At 43.0% G+C, this 19,030-nt stretch overlaps 1 protein-coding gene across 1 annotated transcript; it reads right to left on the reverse strand.

Annotated features, from left to right (window-relative positions):
* Window positions 1-2,682: 2,682 nt before the first annotated feature.
* Window positions 2,683-18,079, reverse strand: thop1 (thimet oligopeptidase 1). The gene is made up of 14 exons (XM_015003551.2): window positions 17,965-18,079; window positions 12,344-12,550; window positions 11,585-11,733; window positions 11,393-11,500; window positions 11,156-11,258; window positions 10,830-10,987; window positions 10,618-10,753; window positions 10,324-10,466; window positions 6,216-6,439; window positions 5,941-6,142; window positions 5,680-5,866; window positions 5,133-5,261; window positions 3,018-3,154; window positions 2,683-2,939 (listed from the first exon to the last, which is right to left on the reverse strand). The coding sequence occupies exons 1-14, from the start codon at window positions 17,975-17,977 to the stop codon at window positions 2,778-2,780; spliced, it is 2,058 nt and encodes a 685-aa protein (XP_014859037.1). The 5' UTR covers window positions 17,978-18,079; the 3' UTR covers window positions 2,683-2,777.
* Window positions 18,080-19,030: the final 951 nt, after the last annotated feature.

The raw sequence follows: 19,030 nt of genomic DNA on the forward strand, positions 1-19,030 counted from the left end.
AGATCAAGAAGAAATATCAAGTAAATATTTACCAAATAATGAGATATTTTTAGTTGATTATAAAAAGCTGAACTAAGTAAATAATAGTGGTTTACCTTCTCATTTGACCTTTTCTGACTTCTATTACCAATGAAGTATGATTGTCGTCTAAAAAAATAAAACCTTTGCTCCCATCATAACTATTTGGTTATAAAATATTGTCTCAACTGACAAACATTGGCAGACAGTAAGCAGCCAATCATTTCCTTCCAATATTCTTGAAGTTTTCAGTGGATCTAAAAGTAGGAACTGTTAAAATAATTAACCTGCAGCTGAGTTTCTACTTTACAACTTCAGGATTAGTTTACAATCAATCCATCAAATTTTATTTGTACAGCACATTTCAGCCATCATCATTATCCGTCATCCCTCCATCTTTCCTTCCCTCCTTCCATCCTGGAGAAGATTTGCACTGCAGCATCCTGAACGTTCTTGAACGGCCTAGTCAAAACCTCTGCAAATTTCAATCATAAAAACAAAAGGGTGAAACGTGGGAGTGAATACTTCTGTGTAACTGATCTGTGAATCCAAAATGTTCCAATATCAGAAACAATACACTTTGTGTTTCCATGACAACGATTTCAGAAATAAGCATCTGTATCATTCTTGGTTTAAACCTAAAACGAAACTGTAACCTGGTTTCCCTCAAAGCCAGTATTTCCAGTTCTAATGCCGGACCAGAACCAGATCCACTGTCGGATTGGAACTGGTTCCAGTTGTGAAACCAGTTCTATGCCGGATTAGAACCAGATTGGAGTTGGATTGGATCTGGATTGGAGCCGGATTAGAACCAGATTGGAGTCGGATTGGATCTGGATTGGAGCCGGATTGGATCTGGATTGGAGCCGGATTGGATCTGGATTCGATCTGGATTGGATCAGGTTCCTGGTCATTTTGCTTCTTCAGCTCTAGTTGCATCATTATCTCCACAGAACATTTTAAACATGAATATTTAAACTTTAATGTTTAATTTTCCAGGATTAAAGTTAGATTATGATAAAATGCAGCTTCTATATTAGTTTCAGGGTTTCCCCCAGTGTATTATAAGCCTGGCGGCCCGCCATGCTTTACTAGCCCCGCCGCCAGGCTAAGTGTTGCTTTTTTATGTTTCTAGGAAAATTAAAAGAAAACAAAACAAAAAATCGGGGTTTTTTGTGGGGGTTTTTTAAAGCCGGGCTGCAAAGAAGCGTCTCTTTTGCTCTTAGCATTTCACCAGCAGAGCAGATTTATTCCTAAATGATAGATTTATAATAGATAGGTTTATAGTTTATGCATTTAAACCCGACAGCACGGACCAATCACACCGCTGGCGCCTCTGCGCTTTGCCTCACTCGCTGCCGCTGCTTTACCTCAGCAGGATCGCGCGCCCCTCCTTTCACTCAAACTGGACTCAGGCTGACCTGCAGGGGCGCAACTACATATTATTCAGGTGGATGCGAAAACAGAAATCGTAAACTTGCCAGCTCCTTAAAATCTTGTATTTAAATTTTAAACAATTTAAAATAATTTATCTATGCCTAAACAATTAAATAAAATTTAACAGCATTGATAATCTCAATAAACAAGTGTTACATTTATGTATCTGTGGTCTGTTTTAAAATATTTGTGTTTATGGGGCCCCTGAAGCCCTGGGGGGCCTGACGGAGCCACCGACTTAATTTGGATTAAACAGAAGTGCAAATTTGTTGCTTTTAGACTAGTTGTGGGTTTAAATAGCATTTCACTACAGATGTTTTCCTGTAACACAGTAATACTTTTACATTTCCTGTCAACGTAACATCTTTTAATACAAAAACACAGTGGATCGCCGGTGGACCGTCGGTGGATCGCCGGTGGACCGCCGGTAGACCGCCGGTGGGCTGCCGGTGGATTGCCGGTAGACCGCCGGTAGACCGCCGGTGGGCCGCCGGTGGATTGCCGGTAGACCGCCGGTGGGCCGCCGGTGGATTGCCGGTAGACCGCCGGTGGGCCGCCGGTGGATTGCCGGTAGACCGCCGGTGGACCACCGGTAGACCGCCGGTGGATTGCCGGTAGACCGCCGGTGGGCCGCCGGTGGATTGCCGGTAGACCGCCGGTGGACCGCCGGTAGACCACCGGTGGATTGCCGGTAGACCGCCGGTGGATCGCCGGTGGATTGCCGGTAGACCGCCGGTGGACCGCCGGTGGATTGCCGGTAGACCGCCGGTGGATTGCCGGTAGACCGCCGGTGGATTGCCGGTAGACCGCCGGTGGATTGCCGGTAGATCGCCGGTAGACCGCTGGTGGAGTTCTATGTTTCTGTTCATCAAACCTGGACTCTTTAGAGCAGGGGTGTCAAACTCCAGTCCTCAAGTGCCTCTGTCCTGCAACTTTTAGATGAGCCTCTGCTGCACCACACCTGAATAGAATAATCAGGTCATTAAAGCTCTGGAGAACCGATCTACACAGGGAGGAGGTAATTAAACCATTTCATTCCAGCGTTTTGAACCTCTGGCACATCTAAAAACTGGAGGACAGCGGCCCTTGAGCACTGGAGTTTGACACCTGTGCTTTAGAGGATTAAACATCACTTGAGTTTGAAAGTTTAAAATGATTTCCATTAAGCTCCGCCCACTGTTTTCTAAACTCCTCTGATTTTTCAGCAAAAACGTGTTCAGACTCAGATCAACTCAAGTCTTTATTTTCTGGAACATTTTACAGGATTTTCTAGAAAACTCAGTCCACAGTTCAGACTGGGGCGTGCCGGCTGCTGTGATTGGTCAGCAGGGGCAGGGCGTGCCGGCGTCCGGCTCCACCGTCAGCCCTTTGCTCTGGAGGAAGGCTTCCTGTTTGGGTTCCCGGCCCAGGAACTTCCTCAGCATGTCCGCCGCATCCTCGGACCCGCCGGGCTGCAGGATGAACTTCCTGTAGTCCAGACCCACCTGGAAGGACCAATCAGGAGAGAGAGCTCAGCAGCCTGGCCACCTGACTGGACAGGTGAGGTGGGAGGCGGGGCTCACCTGGGGGTTCATGATGCCCTCCTGCTTGAAGCGAGCGTAGAACATGTCCGTGGAGAAAACCTCGCTCCACAGGTAGCCGTAGTACTGGGCGTCGTAGCCCCCCGCCAGGTGGCCGAAGGTGGCCGGCATGTTGGTTCCTGCAGGGGGAGGGCGGGCTAAATGTCAGTTTTCTTGCTCTGACATTACTTATGGTGTCCTCCAGGGATCAGTGTTGGGACCTGAGTCGTTTGTGAGGTTTCTTTAGCATCACAGTTCGGTTTGCAGCTGATATTAATATTTTTACAGCTGCTACTGCATGAAACCAGAACAGAATTGAACAAACTGACCTTAATCTGGAGAAACCTTTTCAGAAATCATAAAGGAAATCCAGGCAGTAACGATCGATAAGTGGAAAGAGTGAATGCAGCAACATTTTGGTGTGATTTATTAGAAAATCTGCTGAAAACAGGAAGTGTGTTCAGAATGTCCTAGAACAGCCATGAGCTGACCTATAAATCCTCACATATGGTCTGTAAAACCACAACACTGGTTACAAAGGGAAGTGATCGGTAAATGATACATAAAGCTGCAAAATTTCAGACATTTCTGGACTTGATGTGATCTCTGCAATATTTGCATATATTTAATATGTTGTCTCCATGTTCACTTATAAATCAATAATCCTTAAATATTTTAATTTAGTCACTCATTTATGTTTTTAATATCGTCTTCAACAATTTACTTTTTCAACTGTCAGGGAAAAAATGTCATTTTGAGAATAAAGTTGTAATAATGCAAGAATAAAGACATAAAAGAAATAAAGTAAGAACTTTATGACTTTATTGTATTGAATTTTTATTTTACTGGAATGACTTTCTTTTCTAAAAGTACATCCAAGAGTTTGGCCCTGATCCTCCACTTTACGCCGTATTTTTTAAAAACATAAACTTGGTTTTGTTAATATTGAGAGATGATCTGTTTATGTCAATAGTTGCCAATAACCGTGTTAAATTCTCCCCCCAACAGTAAATATCATCACCTGTACAATTTTTTATTTTAATTACAGCAGTTACTAATATAAAGTCAAAACAGCGTTGGACCAATCACAGCCACAAAAAATCATTTATCACATGTTCCACATGTGATAAATGATTTTGTTCATGGTTTATACAACATGTGAACAAATATGATCAGATTTTTTTCCATGTAAATATTGGATGATTGTACTGAATATGTAAAAACAATGTCATTAATTTCACATGCAAAAATCACATCTGAAAATCATGAACCACATAAAAAATGCACATGTGGTTCACACAAATTCTCACATGTGAATGATGTCAAACATGTCAAAGTGTTATTTTGGAATTCTTCGTGGTAAAAACACGTGATTCCCAAGTTTTCACTAGAAGAGTCTTCATTTTGGGCTGTTGGACAGCTGAGGACGGTTTAAAAAATGGGAAAAATGTTGAGAACTTTCTCTTTTTTATGGATAAAAGGGACTTGAAGAGTTGGCTTTTATTTTATGTCAAACAAAAGGTAAGCAAATGTTTCCTTGATTTAAATTTTGAGGTATCGAAAATGTTTAACCAGCAATATAAATCTTCAAAGTACTGCGTGATTTACTGGTGAACCTTTCCTCACTACTAAAGTCATGCTAAGCTAAACATTGAACTGAATGTTGGCTGATTTCACAGTTTGAAGCCTGATCCTGAGTCCTACCAATAACTGTTTCCACTTAGCATCAAATTATGCAGATTTGATGCTTCACTACATAAAGTTTCCCTCAGCAGCTGCTTCCAGTCACAATTAAAGTTAGAATCAAACGGCCGTTTCTCCCTCCGTGTTCGGAGCGTCACAGTGAGCTCATCATTATGAGGACATCACCATTTATCATATTAACCTTTTAGTTTCCAGTTCAAAAACATAAACTGACCTGTATTGTTTTTAACACACTGATTTTTCTTCACTGCCCAGAGAATCATAGTTTTTATCATAGTTAAAGTTTTTCCTTCAGCCACCAAACGGCGTCACGCTGCTTCAGTTAGCAGATCGGAGCACCATGTCATTCTGGTCAGTTACACACTACTGTAAAAGTAGGACTTGGCTGTGTGTGTGTGTGTGTGTGTGAGAGACCTTGTGACGCAGGGATCCCCAGGATCTCTCGGCAGAGCCGGCCGTACTCCTCTGCTGGGTCCAGTCCGGTTCTGGTGTGCAGAGCCTGGTCCACCTTGGCCAGAACAATCTGCCGCAGGTTAAACAGCCCTGCAGTCCAAAAGTAACTTGGTTACGTTACTGATTTTAGAAGGACCTGCCAGCTCTCTGCTGCCACCACCTGGTAGGACTCCTGAGAGTTTCTTCAGACGTTAACTCAGCGTTTCTGGAGCCGGTGATGTTTGACAGGCTGCATAGTTTCATGATGGTTCCTGTCAAAGAGCTGCTTTCGTTCACCGTTAGCGCTGCTCCAACTCGGCATCCGGGCTGCGACTTTTGTTGGCATTTCGAGTAACCACGGCGACGTAATCAGTGAAAAATGTTTATGCGCTAATGAAAATCAAAGTTTAACTGAAAACCTGTCACTCTGCTAGAGAGACGCTGGATTTCTGACTGCTGAAATCCAGGTTCTGACCAGAGGTTCTGTGGACCGGCCCGTTTGGACCAGAATCCCGGTGTTTGCACGTACCGGTGTTGGCCAGCCGGGACTTGATGAGTTTGTCCAGGAGTTCTGCCGGGATGGGTTTTCCCGTCTTGTAGTGGCGGGACATCCTCTGCAGAGGCTCCGCCTCCCAGACCCAGTTCTCCAGCATCTGGGACGGCGCCTCCACGAAGTCGCGCTCCACGTGCGTCCCGCTGAACATGGCGTAGTCCGCCTGCAGACACAGCAGCAGCGGGTCAGGAGGCGGAGCCCTGTGACCTTCTGTGACCTCACCGTTCAGCGGCGGACCTGGGCGCAGAGCTGGTGCATGACGTGTCCGAACTCGTGGAAGTAGGTCTCCACCTCGTCGTGCTGCAGCAGCGACGGCGCCGCCGCGGTGGGCTTGCTGAAGTTGGCCACCATGGCCGCCACCGACATCTGACGCGAGCCGTCGGGCCGCAGGCAGCCGGGCTGCAGGCCGAAGCAGGCGGCGTGGCCGTACTTCCCCTCCCTGCAGGGACACACAGGTTCTGGTTCTGACCCGGCACCAAGCACCTCGACCCGGTTCCTGCTGCGGTTCTGACCTGGGGTACAGGTCCAGGTAGAACTGGCCCACCACATGGCCGGCGGCGCGGTCCCTGACGCAGTAGAGCGTGACGTCGGGGTGCCAGGCGGACGGCGCCGCCTCCAGCTGGAAGCTCAGGCCCAGCAGCTCCTGGTAGAGCTCCAGCAGCCCGCGGGTCACCACCTCCATGGGGAAGAACTCCTTCAGCAGGTTCTGGTCCACCGCGTACCGGGTCTCCTCCACCTGGTGAGGTTAGGTCGTTTTATGTATATGACACATTTTCAGCAACAATTCAAAGCGATTTACATGGATGAGAGGAAAAACAACAAAGGAAAGAAGAAATCAGGAAGTAGAATCAGTCGGCTGTGATTCATCAACTGTTTCTCTGGAATCTTGTTCTCATGATGTTGATCTCAGGTTATGACATTCAAATAATACAGAGGTTCCCAAACTTTTTCTTCTGCGCCCCCCTGTGGATTACAAATGGCTGTCTGTCTGAAACGACGCGTGTGACGGGGGGGGGCGGGGGGGGCTTTTTGGGGGCAAAATGAATGTAGTAGCTGAAAATAGACACCAACATCGGTAGTTAAGCTAAAGGTTCTGTATTGATATTAGCTAGTCATCTTTTAGCTAACATTAGCTAGTCATCTTTTAGCTAACATTAGCTAGTCATCCTTTAGCTAACATTAGCTAGTCATCCTTTAGCTAACATTAGCTAGTCATCCTTTAGCTAACTTTAGCTAGTCATCTTTTAGCTAACATTAGCTAGTCGTCTTTTAGCTAACATTAGCTAGTCGTCCTTTAGCTAACATTAGCTAGTCATCTTTTAGCTAACATTAGCTAGTCGTCTTTTAGCTAACATTAGCTAGTCATCCTTTAGCTAACATTAGCTAGTCATCTTTTAGCTAACATTAGCTAGTCATCTTTTAGCTAACATTAGCTAGTCATCCTTTAGCTAACATTAGCTAGTCATCTTTTAGCTAACATTAGCTAGTCATCTTTTAGCTAACATTAGCTAGTCATCTTTTAGCTAACATTAGCTAGTCATCTTTTAGCTAACATTAGCTAGTCATCCTTTAGCTAACATTAGCTAGTCATCCTTTAGCTAACATTAGCTAGTCATCTTTTAGCTAACATTAGCTAGTCATCCTTTAGCTAACATTAGCTAGTCATCTTTTAGCTAACATTAGCTAGTCATCTTTTAGCTAACATTAGCTAGTCATCCTTTAGCTAACATTAGCTAGTCATCCTTTAGCTAACATTAGCTAGTCATCCTTTAGCTAACATTAGCTAGTCATCTTTTAGCTAACATTAGCTAGTCGTCTTTTAGCTAACATTAGCTAGTCATCTTTTAGCTAACATTAGCTAGTCATCTTTTAGCTAACATTAGCTAGTCATCCTTTAGCTAACATTAGCTAGTCATCCTTTAGCTAACATTAGCTAGTCATCTTTTAGCTAACATTAGCTAGTCATCTTTTAGCTAACATTAGCTAGTCATCTTTTAGCTAACATTAGCTAGTCATCCTTTAGCTAACATTAGCTAGTCATCTTTTAGCTAACATTAGCTAGTCATCCTTTAGCTAACATTAGCTAGTCATCCTTTAGCTAACATTAGCTAGTCATCTTTTAGCTAACATTAGCTAGTCATCTTTTAGCTAACATTAGCTAGTCATCTTTTAGCTAACATTAGCTAGTCATCTTTTAGCTAACATTAGCTAGTCATCCTTTAGCTAACATTAGCTAGTCATCCTTTAGCTAACATTAGCTAGTCATCCTTTAGCTAACATTAGCTAGTCATCTTTTAGCTAACATTAGCTAGTCGTCTTTTAGCTAACATTAGCTAGTCGTCCTTTAGCTAACATTAGCTAGTCATCTTTTAGCTAACATTAGCTAGTCGTCTTTTAGCTAACATTAGCTAGTCATCCTTTAGCTAACATTAGCTAGTCATCCTTTAGCTAACATTAGCTAGTCATCTTTTAGCTAACATTAGCTAGTCATCCTTTAGCTAACATTAGCTAGTCATCCTTTAGCTAACATTAGCTAGTCATCTTTTAGCTAACATTAGCTAGTCATCCTTTAGCTAACATTAGCTAGTCATCTTTTAGCTAACATTAGCTAGTCATCCTTTAGCTAACATTAGCTAGTCATCTTTTAGCTAACATTAGCTAGTCATCCTTTAGCTAACATTAGCTAGTCATCTTTTAGCTAACATTAGCTAGTCATCCTTTAGCTAACATTAGCTAGTCATCTTTTAGCTAACATTAGCTAGTCATCCTTTAGCTAACATTAGCTAGTCATCCTTTAGCTAACATTAGCTAGTCATCCTTTAGCTAACATTAGCTAGTCATCCTTTAGCTAACATTAGCTAGTCATCCTTTAGCTAACATTAGCTAGTCATCCTTTAGCTAACATTAGCTAGTCATCTTTTAGCTAACATTAGCTAGTCATCTTTTAGCTAACATTAGCTAGTCATCCTTTAGCTAACATTAGCTAGTCATCTTTTAGCTAACATTAGCTAGTCATCCTTTAGCTAACATTAGCTAGTCATCTTTTAGCTAACATTAGCTAGTCATCCTTTAGCTAACATTAGCTAGTCATCTTTTAGCTAACATTAGCTAGTCATCCTTTAGCTAACATTAGCTAGTCATCCTTTAGCTAACATTAGCTAGTCATCTTTTAGCTAACATTAGCTAGTCATCCTTTAGCTAACATTAGCTAGTCATCCTTTAGCTAACATTAGCTAGTCATCTTTTAGCTAACATTAGCTAGTCGTCTTTTAGCTAACATTAGCTAGTCATCCTTTAGCTAACATTAGCTAGTCATCCTTTAGCTAACATTAGCTAGTCATCTTTTAGCTAACATTAGCTAGTCGTCTTTTAGCTAACATTAGCTAGTCATCCTTTAGCTAACATTAGCTAGTCATCCTTTAGCTAACATTAGCTAGTCATCTTTTAGCTAACATTAGCTAGTCATCCTTTAGCTAACATTAGCTAGTCATCCTTTAGCTAACATTAGCTAGTCATCTTTTAGCTAACATTAGCTAGTCATCCTTTAGCTAACATTAGCTAGTCATCTTTTAGCTAACATTAGCTAGTCATCCTTTAGCTAACATTAGCTAGTCATCCTTTAGCTAACATTAGCTAGTCATCTTTTAGCTAACATTAGCTAGTCATCCTTTAGCTAACATTAGCTAGTCATCTTTTAGCTAACATTAGCTAGTCATCCTTTAGCTAACATTAGCTAGTCATCCTTTAGCTAACATTACCTGCATCCAGCAGCTTTACTCAACTCAGTCGGTTAGTTTGGAGGGAAAAACTGTGAAAAGTTCTTTGCGTTTTGCTGGTTTGCTGCCGTGATTCTAACACAAACCTACGTAGCTCCGCCCAGCAGCAGCAGGTCTCCTTCACAGGTGGAAACCCAGCGCGAGCGGCGTAGCGCTCATGTTGCGTTTAAAGGCGGCTCGGAAAAACAGGTTACAACATGTTAACAACGGATTAAACAGTTTTAACTGCTGATAAAAGTGACAGAGGACACAGATATGGGAAGTGTGGAAGCCTCTACTGTATCAAATTGACAGGAATAACAGAGAGTTGGCCATTCTAAGGTAAAAACCCAGCGCATACAGTGTTCATGTTTTGTTTTTTTTTCATCCAGATGGCTTCCCGCGCCCCCCTGCAATGACACGGCGCCCCCTCTAGGGGGCGCGCCCCACAGTTTGGGAACCTCTGAAATTATATAAGAACACCAGGAGATCTTTTACGTCTAACAGTTTGATTCAAATTCTGGATTGAGTGGATATATAACCAGATGCTGTTCTGGGTACAAATAAAACTAATAGGAGTTTCTCTGGAGGATAATCTAAAAGGTATAAAGCTGAACTAACTCCACAATTTCTACAAGTAATAAACTAAACAGGTGAACAGGGCAAGAAATGGTGAAGAAGGACAAGAGGGCGGAGACCAGCTGACCAGATCCATAATCTGTAGATTCAGAGGATGTGCAAAGAAAGGCTCCAAAAGAGGCAACATAGAAACAGAGCAAGCAGAGGATGGGAGCCAGAGAGAAAACCTGGAGACACACGCAGATCAGCAGCGCCACCATGAGGCCGGACAGGGCGCGTCTCCTACCTGGGTCATGAAGTAGCGTGTATCCCAAGCGTGCAGCTGTCCATCGAAGACAAAACCTCGTTTCTCACATTCCTTCTGCTTCAGCTGCAGCAGGACGGAGCGTTCCTCCTCACCCAGAGGCTTCAGCTTCCTGGACAGGTCCTCTGAGACGGAGACAGACGGAGACAGACGGAGACAGACGGAGACCCTTACATGGTGTGGAAAACACTGGGAAATATATTAAAGATGTCTGATAGTTAAATATCGCCATCAGACGCAGCCTCTGATTGGCCGGTGTGGCTCTGCTGGACCCACCCAGGAAGCTGGCCACCTTCTTGGCAGACTTGGCCATGTTCATCTCCAGGACGAAGTCAGCGTGGGTGCTGAAGCCCAGCAGGGAACTCTTCTGAGCTCGCAGCTTCACCAGCTCCTTCAGGATCACCGAGTTCTCCTGGAAACACACAGCTGGGGAGGTCAGAGGTCAAACCACGGCGGAGAAGGCCGGCCCAGCCCCGGGGAGAACAGACCTCCTTGCAGCGGGAGTTGAAGGCCTCCTCCAGCTTCCTGCGGGTTTCTGGAACGAAGCATTTCTTCATGGTGGGGAAGTAGTGAGGATACTTGAGCGTGATCTTCAGCTGGTCGCCGTCCTGATCCAGAGAACTCAGGAAGTCCTCAGGGAGCCCACCTGGTGGTCCCACACAACCACACCAGTTCAGACTGGGAGCATCATGGAAAACTGTCCAGAACCTCCAGACTCAGTCAGTCCAGTGATAAATGTTGTGACTTTGTGGTAGGACAATAGAGGCTCTGGACCACGTGGAGGTTCTGGTTCTGGTTCTGGAGCAGGACTCACCCAGCTGCTCCCGGGTGAAGCTCAGGCAGGTGGTGTCCTCGTTCAGGTTCTTGTTGAAGTCGATGCTCAAGTTGCTCAGCTTCTTCTTGATGCTCTTGATCTCCTGAAGGAGAAGGAGAACGACGGAGGAGGTGTTAGAGCAGCAAGTTCTCCAGAACCTCAGCAGAGCCCGCTCAGTCCAGAACCTGGTTCAGCAGGAGTGAAAACAGTCATGCTACAGTGGAGAAGCAGCGCCACCTGTTGGGTCTCGGTGGGCAGGTGCAGGCCGTTCCTCCGGCCCAGCTTGATCAGTCGCTCCATGTAGCGCCGAGCCTCCGGAGCGATGCTGGTGCCCTCCGTCTTCTTCTGCAGAGATGGACAAAAATCACTCACCATGCCACTCTGAGGGTCAGAGGTCAACTGAAGCTCCTGGCAGTGACATCAGCTCACCTGCAGGGCGACGATCCTCAGGTAGACGTCCTCCCTCATGCTCATCTCCACGTCGAACTCGGACAGACGCTTATCGGCCTCAGTGCTGGCTGCCCGGACGTCCTTACAGGGAGAAACGTGCTGGGGGAAGTCCAGCATGTTCCTCTGGACTGAGGCACGGGGCGGAGTCACAGCAGAGGGGGCGGAGTCACAGCAGAGGGGGCGGAGTCACAGCAGGAGAGAAAACAGACCTTTAACCTTCAATCAGACCAGCTTTACTTGCTGAATGTTTCCTGGAGCTCAGGAGTCGTTTGGTTCTCCAGAGACCAGCAGGATCGTCTCCATCTGCAGAACTTGTGGCCTCCTGCAGAGGGAGGAGTTGCCTCAGGTGTTCTGAAATAATACTGGACCAGTCTGGATCGGGTTCTGACATGACCTGGTCTGGACCCACTTCTAAGCTGGACTGGTTTGGAGAAAAAGATTATTTTCACTTTTAATTTGTTATAAGACTGTTAAATTAAAAGACTTTTATTTTGGAACAAATGAAAGCAGGCTGGTGGAACGGACCAATCAGGAGCTGGAGATGTTTTCATGGAGAACAAAGCTGCTGCTGGTTCAGCTGCTTTGTCTCCAAACTGCTGACGGGATTTGAACCATCGCTCTGATTCAGGCTCTGCTGACTCAGCTCCACCACAGACAAAGCAGGAGATCCCCAGCTGACCCCTGACCCCAGCAGAGGAAGCTGGTTGTGGTGTGACCTCTGACCCCCAGCAGACTCACCGGTGTACTCCACCTCCACGTCAGCCAGCGCCTTCAGCGTGTTCTCCATGGTAACGGCGTCCAGCTCCAGCCGGCCCACGCTGTCGTAAACCTCCTTGGTGTTCCGGATCAGGTCGTCGGAGCGCTGCCGGATCTGCTCCGGGCTCAGGTCCCAGCGCAGACGGTTCTCTGCGCAGACTGCCGCCGGGCTGCCGAACGCCACTTCACCTGGACACACGGACAGGTGAGCACGGCTGTGAGAAAGTATTCACACCCTACTGGTGCGTTCACACCAAACACGTTTTGACCGTCGGACATGTTGGATCCGCTCGACACGTCAAACGCTCAAAACGGTTCGAATCGCACCACACTAGACGCCCCCAACATGCTGCACAGGCCTCAAAGCGCCTCCACCGAGACTTTGAATGTAAACCAGACGCGCCTCACGCTCAAACCGCGTTTTGCTGTGAACGCATCATAAAGCTTCCTGGACGAACCTGAAGAACATCTTCAGGGACTGAAGAACGCTACAGAAAACCGGGACTATCCTCTTCCTCACTCTGTCAGACAGCAACAGTGTCTTCAGTCAGAGGCTTCAAAAGGTCTGCTGCAACACTGTCTGCTAAAGGAGGATCTTCCCTGAGTAAAAAACTAATCCAGTTCATCCATGACTCATCCACACTGACCAGAGAGGCACGGTGGTGGCAGTGTGATGGTGAGGGGCGGTTACTGGCACTAGACGGAGACTAGTTCTTCCTCCTAACGAATGAATGAATGAATTCACTCAGGTTCTCTAAAATATTTATTTATCCAGTGAAATGTGGAAGGTGTGAAAACTTTTCCAGCTCTGTGAGAACCAGGGCTTAAAGTATAACTTAACTTATAGTGGTGACAGAAATGAACTATACCGTTTCTATCAGTTTAATAAAAAGTGTCTTTGAATAGTGCAAACAATTGCTTCTAACAATACAATTAGCTAAACACTCAAACTTAAATAAGACTTCAGTTCATTTCAACTCAAAACTAAATATCATATGTCTGTGTGCTAAAGGTTTTAGCCTTAAAATCCCTCAACATTAAATAAAAGTTGATCTAAACATGCAGCATTACCAACTAAATCAGTTTCTCAACCTTTTTGGGCCAGCGCCCCCCAGCCCTTATCCAGGTCCCTCACCGCCCCCACCAAAGAATTTGCAGGCTACTTTGCCCTGACTATTATTTTATCATGAATATTACTGTCACTATTGATTTTTATGCTTGTTTCTGTATTTATCATCAAAATAATTTCCCAGAGAACAAAAAACTCATGAGAATAGAAATTATTTTCACAGGTGTCTATGAAAAATTTAATGAACATTCAAGTTAAAATCTGTAGGCCAACAGCAGCCAATCAGAGTGGAAAAAATGTTCTTATTTTGTGTCATTTTCTAGTTAAATATTCCACAAAATGACCAGATAAAAGATGTTCAACATGCCAGTTTAAGCTTTGAACTATTTGCAAACCGACTGAGCTCTGCAGCATTAAAACATGGATAGAACTGTAACTACATTAATCACAGCTCTTCTTCTCTTCAGTGTTTCTGGTGGTGCAGCTCTGTGCTGCCTTCAGGAGAATGGGACATCAGAGCATCATCCATAAAACTTCACCCACATGGCATTTACTGTGCAAACCAGAGCTTTCAGTGGAAAAACTAAAGTTCCTTTTAATGCCATAGAAATATGAGACAGAAACATGGATCATATCTTTATATAGACCTGTCTATTGATTATGGATTAATAGTTTTACTGGACAGAAATTACAAAGAACAAATCTGGTTCTTAATCAAATCTAATTAAAAACATAAATAAGTGATCAGTTATTTACTGTTATGGTCTGTAAGATATATTTAGTCTCAGTACTAGACGTGGTCTCAACAAACCCATGGCACTTCAACAATATTATTTTACCTTTTATCTGGAAATAGTGTCTGTTTATTCTTGCCATACAGTCTCTGTATTAATTATTGCTCTAAAAGTCTTGCCATACCAGTTTATTCCTCTGTATTTACTTTAGTTTCTTAGTTTATCCATTTAGTTTCCTCTGATTAATATTATCCTCTCTTGGTTTATTGCTATGTCCACTTTAGTTCATTTCCTGTTGTTAGATTTATTTTATCATTTACTGACCATCATTAATCTTCACTCATCACCTGCTGCGCCGTCTAATCGTCATGTTTCACATCATGTGTTGATTTTTCACTGTTCAGCGTCAGATTCTGTTTTTATGCCATAATTCACATCTAGTTCGTCGCTCCGTTTTATGTCCCGCTTCTCCTGTTTCAGAGTTTTGCGTGATGTGCACGTCGTTTTTTATTTTGTTTTTTTTTTTAACCACTTAAGGTGCAGGGCAGTTGGGAAACGTATCGATGGGGAAAAGGCAGACTGACATAAACTTTTTAAAACTTAAAATTTAAAAGTGCTGTGTTGTTCCATCAGCCCCGTTTCATACCGGACCACTTACAGCTCCGGTGTTAAAATGAACGCTCTCTATCGTGGTGTCACCATGGAGGGATTTCTTTATTTAAATGGTTCATTTTTCAGAGGGACACACAGTGAGGGTATCGTGATTTTAGTAATTACATGTTTATAAGAGCGATTTTCTGTTGTCCTTCCATGGAAGCGGGCAGCTTTCAAACGGAAATAAAACACTTTAATATAAGTTGCTGCTTTAACATGATCACAGAACTGAAAAAAACATGTGTACAAAAATACCAGACAAAGTGAATCACAGCAACGTCATCAGCCGGTGAGACGCTGAACTGATGCGGTGAAGCTACTAGTAGCAGGAGCTACAAGCTACAAACACTGAATAGAAGAAGAAGAAGAAGAAGAGCTGCCATCGATATAGTTCTAGCCAAGCATGATTTAATGTTACACAATACAGTTTTACCAAGTTGCTCAGAGTCTAAACTGGTATTGTTGTGATTGTAAGGTGTAAAGTTTATCTTCGACCAAACGCTCCCCAAAGGTATCCCATCGCCCCCTTTTGTAAAAATTTCCGCCAGCTTCCCGTCTTGTCCCCTTTCCTTTGCCCAGCGCCACTTGTTTTTAATTCCTTTCTCAAGTAAACGTGTTTCTTTACCGGGTGAGACAAACTCCATCTTCTTTCATATCGCATTTGATTTAACCAAACGCATGCACTTCTTTTCTACAAACCGTCTTACAGTCATTGGTCAAGAACACGGGAGCTAGAATTCTGATTGGCAGACATCTTTGTCTATTATCTAGTTTAGTTGAGGCGGGCCGTTTGGTCCACTGCTCGCTTTGCTTGAAAGTCTGGCCCCCAGACGGAGCTCTTTACGCCCTGGAGAACAAAGATTAAATATTCACTTTAGTTTCCTCAACATTAAAGCTGACCTTTGACCCAGTTCGTAAAGCTGGGTGGGCGTGGCCATATCTATGGCCTCTCAGCCAATCAGAAGCCAGAATATAAAGGCGTGGCACCAAAGTCACATGACCCCACATGGTCTCTACATTTAGCAGCTTCTTTAGTTTATTTAGTTTTTTTTTTTATTCACTTTGTTTTAGTAAATTAGCAACATTAAAAAAAAGAAAACATTAATTTTAATGGGGAGCAAAATAAAATGAATAGAAAATAAAATCTGAAGCTCTCCACACCAAATCAATGCAACAACTGAGGAAGGGCTGATTATGAATAACAAATATATTTATTTAAATATTAAGATGTTTCGTTCATTGCTGAGAATTTGTCTAAATCTGGTTCCACTAAAAAAGTGCAAAAACAAAATTTATATAACATAAGTAGGGTAAATCTTCTGGGAGATTTTAGCACAAATATACTACTTTTCTGTACTTTTATTCTTAATTTTGTGAATTATGACTTATGAAGCAATATGTAGTAATTTCCTGTTAATTATATTTTTATCAACACCATCAGGTTTGAATAAAACAACAATGAATATCAGGCAGCTTCATGGTCAGCCATTCTTGAGGACCCTTCTCCAATCCTCCAAAGGGTCATAAAAACCTTCTGTACGTTTAATGTCCCGATTATAATATTTAAAAGTAAGCTCATTTTATTATTGCAGGAATCATGTGTCAACAACATTTAGTTCAGACTTATTTTAAATTACTGCATAAATATATGAATAATAAGTGGAGGTCAGAGGTCAAGCAACATGGCTGCAGTAAACAATGTCTTCATTTCAGACCAAAACATCAGTTTTTTTGTTTGAGTACTAAAACCTCCAGATCATTTTAGTGTGGTCTGAATATTTCTTATGATCATAATTGTTGTTACAGATATTAGATATTAATACTGCTGTTATGGCCTACTTACAATATTATTTATGTGTGTTCCCATATATAATCTTTGTTAGGTTGCTTAGCAGCGCTTTATGATCGTTGAGCGGAAAACGTTTCCTTCATGTGAGATGATGCGGTTTTTTTCAGTTATTCTGAATCAGATGTGAACAGGAAACAAAGTGCAGGCTGAACCAGTTTCTGCAGCCAGACGAGCGGCTCCGAGTGTTGCCATGGAAACATTAAACACCATCTTCATGTGGCAACAGAAATATGTTCTTTAATATTGTTGATTTAAAGCAGCACTCTGTCAACAGATTCAATACGTTTAGCAGCATTTTAATCAGGCATCAACACAGCCACCTATCCGATCCATAGATTTCAACCTGGTGACCTAGATCACCTGAACAAGAAGAATTAATGCGTAATTAACTTTTATTAATGTAAATGAGAGTTAAATTTATGTTTAGACTAAATATGTTGATTATGTTTGGTTAATGTATTCATTTATTAATTATTTAATTTATCACATTTTCATGTATACTTTTTATATATATTGCATATGGTTATATTTGTATTTACTAATATTTACAGCTTGGATGGAGTAGCTTGTCAGTAAATAAGCAATTTCCCCTGGAGGATAAATAAAATATATTCTATTATATTAATAGGACAGACTGACTATTAGGATGGAAATAATTTAGAGTCAGAATTTACATTAATTAACTTAACCTGATGGTATAAAATGAAACCAGTTAGAAAACTGACCTGTTCTGGATCATTAATATTGTTTTAATTCATTTCTGTTTAATAACATTTATTGTTAATGTTTGTCATTTCATTCATTCATTGATGAAGTACACTTTTACCTCATAATTCCAGTTTTGGCTACATAATATCACTAATCTTTGTAATAATTATTGATCAAATAATTGTGTTTTACTCCAGATGTGATTAAAGAAGCTCTGATTGGACCTGATCACCTCACAATCAACTAATAATCAATAATGTGACAGGCCGGAGTTGCTGATGAGTCAGTTAGCTCCCACTGTTAGCAACATGCTACACAGATCGGAGAGTTTAAATTAAATGAAAACACATGACCGGAAATAACTCCAGATATAATAACTTCTTTATCGATCTGATTCAGCACAGAATCGACACCGGTACAGAACCAGCGTGCTGCAGGTGATTTCTGACCACTTGACACAGATGTTAGCAGGATGCTAACTGTCAGCTAGCTCCCGCAGGCTGAAGCCGCTGCGTTGAAATCCCCACAGAAAAACGCTCTTTACCGCAAACCGCTCCCGGTGCCGTGAAACCGGCCCGCAGCCACTCACCTGTCGGCCCCATGCTTCACAGAAAGGATCAAGTTCGGTTCGGTTCGGGTGGCTCAATGAGGGCAGATTCGGCGGATAGGGATTAAAGAGGGAAGCGTCATTTCCGATCAGAGCTTTCACAATAAAAGCAAATGATCCAGGAGGAAAATTTTCACTTTTTATTGAGGAAAACAGAGATTTAAAGCAGAAAATCTAAAGCATGGCTCAGCAGGAAGAACACCGTTATATTTTATTATTACCTGAGTTGTACTGGAACCCAGTGACTTTCAGTCAGACCCAACAGGTCCGGTTCTGACTGGTTTTCTACCCAACTAATGAAGCGGGTTTTAATTTATCTGGCCCTAAGAGGAATATGGCGCCCCCTGCTGCTCAAATCGGATAAGACACCAGAAGTCTAAAACGAAGTCTGGATTTGCGCTCATTTCCATTAGAGCCCCATATCTGTCTGGACCTGTCGCTTCAGCACATTTATCTGGTTCTGTTGCAGAAAGAACTCGGATCCAGGTTCATACTGGTCAGTCCGGTACCAACATGCAGACAGGAACCGTATGTGTGTGGGGGAGGGGTTGTTAAGTGGAGGACAATAAACAGGGACATTTTTAAGAGCAATTTATGTTTAAATCTTTTGGTTCTGCCATGTCCTGGACGGCTGAGCATATGTCCCACACTTAATAAATAATCAGTGTGATTTTTGCAGGTTCTTTTATTTGATGAACACTGTTAACAGACAAGAGCGTCAGTGACAAAGACATAATTCATGTCTATGGACAGTGAGCGCCTCCGCTGACCAGCCGTTACTGCGCCCACTGGTGGCGAACTGCTGTAACTGCAATCTAATGCATTTCAGAACGAATAGGATAAGTAATACCGTATTTTCCGGACAATAGAGCGCACCTCATTATTAGCTGCACCTACAAAGTTTAAAAAATTAAATAAAATAAAAACAAAATGAAATGAAAACGTACACCAGGATATAAGCCACTGGTATCTCTGCCGCTCTCCGTTTTCCACAAGGACGCAGCAGAGGGCTACATCCTAATTAATCTGCTATTAAGGACCCAGTCCT

The sequence above is a fragment of the Poecilia mexicana genome, unplaced genomic scaffold, assembly GCF_051168715.1.
Source record: "Poecilia mexicana isolate PSO_F unplaced genomic scaffold, ASM5116871v1 scaffold_4, whole genome shotgun sequence".
NCBI classification, from domain to species: domain Eukaryota; kingdom Metazoa; phylum Chordata; class Actinopteri; order Cyprinodontiformes; family Poeciliidae; genus Poecilia; species Poecilia mexicana.